This window comes from Mastigoproctus giganteus, chromosome 12 (assembly GCF_048544385.1).
Source record: "Mastigoproctus giganteus isolate SK-2022 chromosome 12, ASM4854438v1, whole genome shotgun sequence".
Classification (NCBI taxonomy): Eukaryota; Metazoa; Arthropoda; class Arachnida; order Uropygi; family Thelyphonidae; genus Mastigoproctus; species Mastigoproctus giganteus.
Genome location: NC_143586.1, coordinates 63,414,221 through 63,426,413, shown reverse-complemented (window position 1 = coordinate 63,426,413; position 12,193 = coordinate 63,414,221). Strand labels below are relative to the sequence as shown.

Here is a 12,193-nt window from a genome sequence, read left to right as displayed (position 1 = left end):
GGTAACTAGGAGTAGGAACATGTGCATGTATACCTGCATGTACACCAATGTTAGGAGTATAGTTAATAAATTTGATGAGCTTGAAGTGCTAGTCAAGACAACAAAAGGCAGACATTGTTGGGATATCAGAGATGTGGTGTCACACAGATATAAGCAGTGCAGAATTGGAATTTGGGGAGTACAATGTGTACAGGAGGAATAGACAGGACAGGAAGGGAGGAGGGGGTTATGCTGCTAGTTAAGAAACACATAAAATCTAAGGAAGTGCATCCAATTGATGTTGGTGGACAATGTAGTGTTGAGTCTGTTTGGTGTGAAATAAGCACTGGGAAAGGAAAAATGAGAGTAGATGTGTGTTATAGGCCTAATGAATATGATGAGTATAATGAGCAATTGTGCAGAGAAATAGAGTGGACCAGTAAATCAGAATGTCTTATAATGGGGGATTTTAACTTTTCAGATATTGACTGGAACTTGTGTTTGGTCACTCGCACACTAGCAAGACTTTTGTGAATTTATTGGATGACTGTTTTCTACAGCAACATGTTCGAGAGGCAACCAGAGGGAGCAATACTCTTGATCTGATTATCAGCAGTGATTATTCATGCATTAAGAATTTGCAGATAAAGGAACCACTGGGTGACAGTGATCACAATGTACTGATGTGGGAATTACTTAAAGATGTAACTACCATCAAGGCTAAAGGGAAGGGCTTTTGCTTTCATAAAGGTGACTACTGAGATCTCAGACAGTTTTTAAATTCTGTACATGGGATCAACTAATGATGTTACCAACTTTGAATTCTAAATGGGAAGACTTCAGGGACTTAATTTTTGAGGCTACTAGGCTTTTCATTCCAACTAAAAAATACTGTTCAGGGTATATATATAAAAATACTGTATTAGGCCTAAATGGATGTCATATGAATTGATGAGGCTCGTTGTTAAGTTATTTTGGCTTTTAGAAGCATTAGCAACTAAGGCCATATTGCTCCGGGGATATGTGGTGGTCATTCCCTGACCTTTCCGCATCCTCTGTATTTGGTGGTCATGGGCTCGAACCACGGTCTAATCAAGAAGCGTGTGCTACGCACTGCTGCTCCTGCCCACCTGGCTAGGGAGATGCCGATGATGAGGCTCATGGCAGAGAAGAAGAATGTATGGGATGCATATAAAGTATCAGGTGGCACAGAAGCCTATGGCAGGTATAAACTAGTCTGTAATCAAGTCACAAAGGAGGTTAGGCAGGCAAAGGCAGATGATTACGACAAATCTTTTCCTAAGGATGCAAAGAAAAACAGGAAAGAGTTCTTTACTTATGTCAACTCTAGAAGGAAAGGGATGAATCAGATTGGACTACTTAACATAGATGGGTTGACTATTGATGATCGTGCTCAGGTAGCTGATAAACTGAATGAGTATTTTGCATCTACATTCACATGAGGAGTCATTCAACAAGGGGAGTGCCAGAAGTTTATCAAACGCTAACAGGGAGCTAAGTGATTTTGTTATAACTGACAGCAAAGTAGAAGAGAAATTGTTGAAGTTAAACATAAGGAAGGCACCTGGAGTAAACGGGATCTATTCAGTTATATTAAAGGAGGCAGCAAAGGAAGTAAGCAAACCCTTAGCCACAATTATGAGAACTTCCTTGGACTCAGGGGTGGTCCCCATGGACTGGAGGTGTGCAAATGTATCACCAATTCACAAAGGGGATTCAAAAGGTGACAAAAGTAACTACAGACCTGTTAGTTTAACTTGTGCTCCGGAGAAAATAATGGAATCACTGGTTAAAGAAGCATTCCAGCATCATCTAGAGACTGCAGTAATAGTTAAGACACAGCATGGGTTTGTTAAAGGGAGGTCTTGTCTGACCAATTTTATTGGATACTATGATGTGGTCACAAAGGAACTGAATGCGAAAAATAATTTTGATATCATATACTTGGATTTCAGGAAAGCTTTTGATAACTGATGCACATGGAAGACTGCTGCACAATTTGGAGAGGTATGGCATTAAGGGTAAGTTGCTACAATGGATAAAGGGATGGTTGAGTGGGAGACGACAGAGTGGTAATCAATGGACACTGCTCTTTGTGGACAAATGTTATTAGTGGAGTTCCCCAGGGTTTGATGTCAGGCCCATTGATGTTTTGTATATTTATCAATGATATTAATGAAGGTATATCAGGTTTAATGTCCAAGTTTGCAGATGATACAAAGGTTGGCAGGGTTGTTAATGACAGTAAAGACAGTATGCTACTCCAACTGGATCTAGATAAGTTGGGAAAATGAGCTGAGAAGTGGTAACTGAAGTTTAACATTGACAAATGCAAAGTACAGTATATAGGTAGTGATAATCGAAGAGAAATGTACCACCTCTGTGGTACTACACTCAGAGAAGTGGGAAGGTGAAAAAACCTGTGGGTAATTGTGCAGTCAAATATGAAGTTCGCTGAGCAGTGCAGACAGGCTGCCAGGGCAGGTCATGGAATCTTGTCAATGATATATAGGAATTTTGTTAGCAGGGACAGGGAGATGATTATCACGTTATACAAGGCAATGGTTAGGCCACACCTAGAGTACTGTGTACAGGTCTGGAGGCATTTTAGGAAGGATGTAGAGTTGCTAGAACGAGTACAAAGAAGGGCAACAAGATTGGTGATGCTCTTACAAAGGGATGCTCTTACCAAGAAAGGCTTAAGTTCTGCAAATTGCAGCACCTGGAGAGTAGGCACCTGCAAGGTTATTGTTATTTGGTTTTTAGGAGCATTAGTAGCTAAAGCCATATTGCTCCGGGGATATACTGTGGTCATTCCCTGACCTTTCCGCATCCTCCGTATTTGGTGGTCACGGGCTTGAATCCCGGTCTAATCAAGAAGCGTGTGCTATGCACTGCTGCTCCTGCCCACCTGGCTACGGAGGCGCCACCTGCGAGGCGATCTGATTGAGGTGTATAAGGCCTTGAATGGGTTGAGCAAGCTGAATGCTGATGGGATTCTTCCTCTTGCTCAGACTAAGAAGCCGAGGGGGCAGAGTTTCAAAAGATAGTTACAGAACAGATGTGCAGAAATTTGCCTTTAGCCAGCGGGTAGTTGATTGGTAGAACAGACTTCCATCTTTTGTTGTGGAAACTAATAGCCTAAATAAATTTAAGGCTGAGCTGGACAGGCATTTGGAATGAATGGAGGGGGTTTTTTTTGAATGGGTGAAATGGGAGGGTTTTTTTTTTTAGCTGATGCTGCATAAGCTTGCTTTCTTGCATCGTATGCCTCTACTAATGCTAATGCTAATTTTCATTGTGAGTTTGAGACAGTACTGTCAAGAGCAGAGGTTTTTAAAATGTGTGGTCTGTGTATATGTGTAGTGTTGTATACGGTTGTTCTTCTGGTCATTTAGCCGTTGGGCCACTATTGCAACCCACCGTTTCCACACTTTGCCCAATGGAGGCAGGCCAGGTACCCAGTAGATTTATATTTACTCTGGCAGGCTCTGCCACCTAGTTTCCTGAGATTTCAATGGCTAGGGCCTAAAAATAAGGGGGGGGGGTTAAGCACTGGGAATAGAAAAGTCCAAAAGAGGTTTATGCAGGTGCAATTTAGATTTGAAATTATTAGATTTTGATAGCTTGCGTGGGCATACACTGGCATGTTCAAGCCGTCCAAGCCCATGGACTTGGATGGCTTGAACATGGTAAATATGCCTTATGCATACATTAATTTTTAAAGTCACATCCTTTGTTCTCTGCAGAGTCAATGATGATCAACGAACACTAAGCAGTAATTAAAAATCTTTCTTATTGTATTATAGTTTAGATAATTCATTTATTTAACTTCTAAATTTATTTAACCTTTCAAATTACTAAACCAAACTTCTATTATGTTATATAACAACAAATTATATTATTATTGGTTATTCAGCCTCAAATTTGATTTCACCTTAGTGCATATTGATCATCACAAAAACAGAGAACCTCTTATCACTGTTTTACTTTCATTTGGGTGGTTGATCCCAGATGAAATCACCTAGATTGTGGGTAAGCAACGATAAGTTTTGTATATTATCCTTTTGTATACTAACTTTTGTACATTATATTAACCTATGCATTTTATAGATCTATCTAGGTATATATCTTAATATGATTATCTTACTATAATCTTCCCCATAATATTATAAATATAAAAATACAATATATATATATTGTATATCTATATTATTTAGCAAACAAAAAAAGTTAAATTCTATGGAAATTTTTTTGTTTGCTAAATAATATAGATAAATTTCCTAATATAAAGTAAAGAGAGGGGAGAATTAATTTTTAATATTCAATAATCATTCTGCACAGTGAAATTATCATATTTGCTGAAAACAAATAACATAATAACAATCATGATAAAAACACAAAGCACAAGAAATCTGTAGAAAGTGTATAGGGTTTAAACTAGAGAAAATCAATTACACAATGTTTCAGAAATATAAAATGCAGAGAACAGCCCTCAACACAGTTAATATTAGAATCCTCAGTCTAATTAGACCACTGTTTTTCAACTGAGTATGCTGTGTGATATTCTACTTTAACCATCGTCAATGGCCAGTTAGAGATGTTGCAGACATAAAATGCTTTTTCTTTACTGAGCCCTACAAAGTTTTTAGTCCAAGGTAACAAGAAAAAGTTTCAGAATAATTGCCTTATAATGCACTTTATTGGTCTGTCACTTTATCTATCTATGTATAACATGAATAGCAGGAATAACTTTTTGATACAGAATGGACAAGTCTACAAATCTATCGATTAAACAAAAAAAAAAAAAGAAGTCATATAAAGTTCTGGATGTTTTGTATTGAAAGCAAAATTTCATATAAAGCAGTAATATCTAAATTCAGAAATTGTGCTATGTAAAAGCTATTTAAAAGTATACTATGGTGTAATGCTATTAAAGAGTATATACGGTGTAATGCTATTAAAAAGTATACCTTTTAAATGAATTCCACACTAAAATAAAAAAAAAGAAAAGGGGAACAACATATAATGCAAAAGAATACTTCTAATTCTTTTAAAGAATGGAGACATATAGATAAAAAGTGACTGTTAAATACACAAATATAAAATAACATTGAACTATCATAGTATTGTGGCTAATATTTCAGCAAGCTGGTTGAGCAAAAATCTTCAGCACCTGAATCAATGTTGAAATATGTTTACACATCTTCAATCTGTAATAAATATCTTGGGGTAAATCTCAGAAATGAATTCTCTGTCAATTCTGAGTAGACCTCTATGAACTTGAAGTATTGTCATATTATGAGTTTAACTCAATGAAGGAAGAGCAATAAAGCACTTTTGTGTGAAAAATATTCACCATATATCTGCAGTTCTTAAGTCTCAGTTCTGCCTGGAAATCTGTTTCATTTCAAAATTCATAATAGCTACATTTTAAATATTTACAAAATCTTGGAAGTCTTTTAATTTAAAAAGTTTATCCTCTATACAGTTGCTAATTCACGTTTTTATCAACATTTACCACTTTTACCTCAAGATTTTGAAGAGTCATCTACTTCTGAATAAGAAGGGAACTCCACAATATCTAGTTTATCAACTGTTTTATATGATGGATACAAACCAGTTTTCTTGGTTCTTCGATTTAAACCTTTTGAGTAACCATCCCAATGATTACCAGCAATTCCAACTGTGTCTCCTTTTTTCAGTTCTATTTCATTAGAAGATCTGGCAACATGATCATATACAACAATTTCATTATGATCATTTTGTCCACCAAAATAAAATATATCATCCAAGGAATGAAAGTAAGTTGAGGCATCTGGATGGGATGTCTGCATGATCTCATATGCTAAACGACATACCTAATTAGTATAACAGGAAAAGATATGTTAACATTGATCAAATATACCTTTAAAAAAAGATAAATTAATATCAATCAAATATATCTTTGAACAGCAACAATTAAATAAAAAATTGACTTTATTAAATATTATATATAAAATACACTAGAGTATATGAAAGGGGGGTTAAAAGTTTTCAGCCCAGTATAGATTGCAAAGGTTTTAATGAAAGACAATGTTGACAATCTGCACTGTGACTCTTCGTGTGTGTTCACAGAAAATTTCAGGTTTGTAACTATATTCTCCTTTACGGAGGATGTTGAAGTGTGGAGGATGAATGAAGATGGCTACCGTTAAGAGAATCAAGCACTGTGCAGTCATTGAGTACCTTCATTTCAAGCAAATGTCACAGAAAGAAATTTAGGACAACATGCAGCAAAAATTATGGGAATCTTGTCCTTCATACGTCACAATCAAAAACTAGGTTTTGGAATTTAAGCATGGACAAAACAGCATTGAAGATGCACCCTGTAGTGGAAGGCCTATTACCATGTTGACTAAATGTGGATGCTATTCATGACCTGATTATGCAAGACTATAGAATACCATTGAAGCATATTGAGAAAACATTTAAAATCTCCCACAAGCAAGCTCACAATACTGTGGTGGATATTTTAGGAATGAAGGTTTCTTCAAGGTGGGGCCCTAAAGCATCAGATGCTGATCAGAAGCAGAAAAGAGTGAAGTACTGTTATGAGATTGTGCAGCATTCTGAAGCTAATGAAGCTCAGTTTTGGGGGCAGTATATCACTATGGATGAAACGTTAGTGCACCACTTTGACCCTGAAACAAAACAACAATTGAAAGAGTGAAAGCATCCTTCTTCTCTCCCATCCTAAAAAATTTCGAATGCAGAAGTCAGCTGGGAAAGTTATGGTATCTGTCTCCTGGGATGCAAGAGTGATCATGGTTGATTTCTTGGAATGAAGTGCCTCTAACAGTGCCAAGTATTATTCTAACCTACTGAGATATTTCCGTGAGGAATTGAAGCCCAAGGGTCACGGGAAATCGGCCAGAGGTTAAAAAACATGTTAAAAAGATGATGGGGGGGGGACAGGTTAAAAAGATGCAAAATAAAGGAATTGATCAAAAATTTTAATTTCCAGAACAAGAGTTTTAAATGGAACTAGCAGATGAAAGAAATGGCAAGATCATATTACAAGTGAAAGGAAATAAGAAAAATCTTGCAGTAACAAATATCTAACGTTAAGTGAGGAAAACTTAAGATGGTATAAGCACATAGAAAGGATCAAAGAAAAAGATTAGCTAAAGAGATATTTGAAGTAAATGAATGATAACAGACCCAGAGACAAACCAAGAAAACAACTGATGGATCAGTGGCATTAATAATCATTAGAAGAAAGAGGGTTACCCTAAGGGCTAACAGGAAACAGGATAGTATTTAGAAAAATGAGGAAAGCTGACAGTACAAAAGGACTGACATGTACTTTTATAGTGACCTGCAACACACTGGATATAATAAATTTGCCTAACTGTGATTTTACATCTTCATTAAAGATAGAATGATGATCAATTTTAATCTTTTTCTAAAATGAAAGATAACCACTGTGACACTTTTATCCTCCTCCTTTCAGAATTTCGGGTATAATACAAAGGGTACTAGGAAAGTTTTGCAATACAGCTTTGTTTATTTAATTTTTTCAAAGTAATTTCCTCTACATTCAATACACCTCTCCATCCTCCGAAACCAATCTTTAAACCAGTTCTGCCAAGTTTCACTAGGGAGTAAAGCACACTCGTTGTCCCAAGCCCGTAGAAGGTCCTCATCACTGGAAAACCGCCTCCCTTTTAGCTTCATTTTCACATGCGGGAACAGTGCAAAGTCGCAGGGAGCAAGGTCTGAACTGTAGGGAGGGTGCTCGAGAAGTTTCAGTCCTGTCGTGGTCAAATATTCGGTGCAGGCTTTGGCGCGGTGAGCTGGAGCATTATCGTGATGGAGGTACCAGGTGTCCATTCTTGACTTTGGCCGCAGGTTTCTTCATAGATCCAATGACTTTAGGCAGGCATTGTTCAGTATACCACTTAGCTGTGACTGTCTTCTGCGTGTCCAAAACAACACGTTCCACAATTCCACTCGATTTGAAAAATACAGCTATCATTTTCTTCTTTACAGATCGGGATTTTCTGACAATTACGGGTGTGTCGTCATCATCAAAGACCCAAACTTTGTTTTGAGCCTTGGTCGGCAGATCGGAATAGTACAGCCAAGTCTCGTCACCTGTCACGATGTTGTTCACATACCGAGATTGTCCCTTATCAAACTTTTTTAACATCTCCCGGCACCAAGTTACACGTCGTGTCATCTGCTCTTCAGTCAGTTGATGCAGCACCCAGAGAGAACAAAGTTTCTTCACGTGCAAATGATCTTGCAGAATCGAACGAATTGCTGGTGCATTTAGGCCCAAAGTATCCTCTATCTGTTGGTAGGTCACTCGCCTGTTTTCGTCAAGCATTTTCCTCACAGCAGTAACGTTTTCCTCCGTAACTGACGTTCGTGGCCTTCCCGGCCTCTCAGAATCCTCCAGAGTGAAAATTCCCCTTTGGAATTCTCTATACCACCTGAATATCGTTGTACGATGTGGACAATCATCACTAGTGCAAGAGTCATTTCTTCTAAGCACTGGTCTATGGTTAAACCACGCACGAAATTATACCGCAAAACTGTCCTTATCTCATTTCGTGACCACGATGCCATCGCAAGCACTTTACACTCTCACTACTAACGAATAACTGAGCCCGTTGACTTGGCGCGGCGGCTACTATGCACGTATGAACATGTCTCAACATGCAGCAACAAGCAGCTTCCTGTGATTCATTGTTGCATCATATTGCAAAACTTTCCTAGTACCCTTTGTACATGAAATTACTAACTTTTTCCTATGAAAACAGAATGATGAAAAAATTCTATGGCCTTTTTGTTATTCTACTCTCTAAATTTTCTCTCTCCCACCTTTCAAAATTTTTCTTTTTACATTATTAATTTTCATGTCAAATTGTCTACAACCTTTAATTTATTTAGAGATTCTTGATGAGCTTGTAAGCTATTATTTAACACAATAATGATACAATTTTTAAATATACCAAACTAAACTTTATCCACAGAGATATTTAATAAAAGAATTAACGTTCTTTTTATTAAATAGCCCTTATGAAAATCATAAAAAAATGGCAATAAGGTGAAGCTGTGCCTGACTGCAAATATGCTATATTTATTCAAACTTTTTTCTTTAAAATATGATTGTTGGTGTTATGTTTTTATGAAATTCCATGGATTAAATTCTAGGTACTTTGTAATACAGGCAATCCCCATATAACACGGTACTTCTACAACACAGTTTTGCTCTAATATGATTGATAAATTGCAGCAATCACGGTACTTCTACAACACGGTTTTGCTCTGACATGGTCTGAGAATTGCTGGAAATCTCGCATAAGAGTATTTTTCAGATTTTAGCAGGGGAAACCCTGTTATTATGTTGGATGTAATTTTTCAAATTTTCCACTCTTTTTGAATCCCCGCTGTTGACTCACTAGTCAAAAAAAATTGAGAAATTTCTGTATTTTATTTTGTTGGGAAATTCCTGGATTACATTCTGTGCTATTGAACTTGTACTTGTTGAACTTGTGGAAAAATCTATATTTCAAAGTTTTATTATTATTGGATATCACACCAGGCCATCCAAAAGATTTAAGTCATCCAAACGTTGAAGTTATGTTCCCACCGCCACAGTTGTACTGGGTTAATACAACTTCTTTCATTCATCTGTTAGATCAAGGCATTATATTCACCTTTAAAACTCATTCCATCAGAAAATTATTATAATGAATTTTGGAAAAAATTTATTCCGAATCTATTGAAGTAATGGAGGCATGGGAACATTTCTCAATTGTGGACTGTATCAGAATCATAGCTTTATTGCTGAAAGAAGTAAAACCGTTAAACGCGTGTGGAAAAATGTATGGCCAGAGTTAACTCATTCAGGAAATATGATCGAACCGGCAGAAAACGGAATCGGTATGATAGTAGAACTTGCTACTATATGACTACTGAAGCCCTTGTGGGTAGCACAGTTGAGAGAATTGTCCTCCTCCCTACACCGGGTGGAAAAGACCTGAGTTTGAATCCCGTCAATGACGGGAGGAATTTTTATGGGTCTTTTTCACAACATGGCTGAGTTAGTTGGGCTTGGGCGAGGGTAGCATGGTTTTTTTTTCACGGAAATTCAGGTTTTTCGTCCAGCAAAACAGAAAATTTACCTCGGACACATGCAATTTACCCAGAGTAACATGGCGTCAGTCGCCGATGCTCCTAAAAATTTTTTAAAAAGATATGATTACTAAAGACATTCAAGAATTACTGGTAGAAAAAGAGGTTGGCGAAGCGGATTTGGTGGAAATGGCACTGGAGGTAAAACCAAATCAATTCAGGGGATGATAGTGCAGATAAATTCTAAACTTCCAAATTTTACACTAAAAAACATAGGGGAAGGCATAAAGTTAGCCGAGCAATTAGAATCTTATTTTTTGAATGCAGACTCTTGAATGAAAAGAGCCCAAAGTTCAAAAGGAAGCTTCAAAAAATGCTTAGTCCATACAATGAAATTCACAAAGGTTTATCAAGCAAAAGCAAACAAACCCACCATATTGCTGATTTTTTAAAGAGAGTAGAAGATACACGAAATCTAGAATGGTGTATTTTTGTTAGTTTTGATAACGAAATAGTATTTTTGTTAATGAAATGGTGTATTTTTGTTAGCTTTGGAACGTAACCCCCTTTTTGTACTTTTTCTTAGTCCTGTGTAACACAGTTTCACACAACTTTTTACAGGAACCTAACTACCATGTTATATAAGGGTTACCTGTATACTTTTTTTTAAGATCAAAAATTCCTAAATACAGGTTTTTGTTATGTTCCTTATGACTTTCTGTAATTCATCTTAGCACAAATGTTTGATTGTAGCATTGCTTATTTTATCTAAAACCTAACTATTCTTCACCAAGGTTACAATCAACATTTTAATTCTCTTTTGTTTTCTAAGGTACATGCAAAGATTTTGGCTGGTACAATAAGGATTGAAATACACCTGTAATTACTACATTCAGTTTCATTCCTCCACTTGGTACACTTAGTATCTTGTTCCAAACCAATGGAACATCTTTGGAACTATAGTCACAGTTTCTTTCAGAATATGACCTCTGCATAATGCAATGTAACCACTGTGAAATTATTCCATACTTGATATTCCCTATATCCTTTTTACCCTCAACAATAAGAGATAATATCCAAAATATCCACCATTTTAATATTTTCCTCTTCTTAACCCAGTGGCTGTGTAATGTTTCCATGTTAACTGTTAATCAATTATTAAAAACCTGAAATTCTTTCTACTTAACTAGTTAAACATTTACTACAAGTTTCTGAAGTGATTTTTTTTTTTATGGTTTTCATGAAGAAATCGCATGCAAGAACCTGTAAGGTAACCTGCCACCGTCTTTGCAACTATTTGGCTTTTCGTTTGAAGAGTGGTGTGTACTGGACAAGCAATAATGCTGTGTTTGTTTAGTTTCAGGTTACTTGTTTTCCTTCTCTTATATTTTAAAGATTTATTATTGTTTCCATATAGTAAAGACAACAAGAATAAACCTGATATTCTCTCTCTTTTTTTTTTTTTTTTTGTTAATTGTTGGTGCATCGGCTTCTGTGGCCATAATGCACCTCCCAAAGTTTTTGCATTTTCTACTCTGATCCAAGCCCGAGACCGGATTCAAACCCGCCACCTTTGGGTTGCCAAGCAGGCACTTTACCCACCCAGCTAGTCCGGTCGGCTGATATTCTCTCAAGATGGTTGCTACAGTGCTGGAAGCAAGATACATAGTTTCAAATTTCAAATGCTGTGCAGCATGCCAAATTTGAAATAAACCTAAAAATAGAACTAATAATATTGAATATATATAATATGTTTTTAATAATATTTATATACATAATAAATATATGTGCATGTGCAAGTTTAAAATTTCATGCACTTAATGGTCTTTTAAACTGGAAAAATGGAAGAGAATAAAAGACTGATGTTTTTGTTTTATATCTAAAGTGTTTATTGCCATTTTTAGCAGATTTACTATTTTTTTGAAAATAAAAGGTGTAACACCCATAAAAAGTTTAAAAATTTTTAATTTTTTTATCACTTAAACACTACATACAGTAAGCACTGGAATCTATTAAGAAAAGATAAAATATTGGCAAATATTTGCCAATATATAAATTTAAAAAA

General features: G+C 36.2%; 1 protein-coding gene across 1 annotated transcript in view; it reads right to left on the bottom strand.

Moving 5' to 3' along the window:
* FucT6 (alpha-(1,6)-fucosyltransferase 8) overlaps nucleotides 1-12,193 on the bottom strand; it is a 106,294-nt gene that overhangs the window by 31,704 nt on the left and 62,397 nt on the right. Inside the window, exon 9 of the mRNA XM_090386858.1 lies at nucleotides 5,531-5,861. Within this exon, the coding sequence (XP_090242984.1) occupies nucleotides 5,532-5,861 (330 nt within the window). The 3' untranslated portion in view covers nucleotide 5,531. The remainder of the gene's footprint in view (nucleotides 1-5,530; nucleotides 5,862-12,193) is intronic.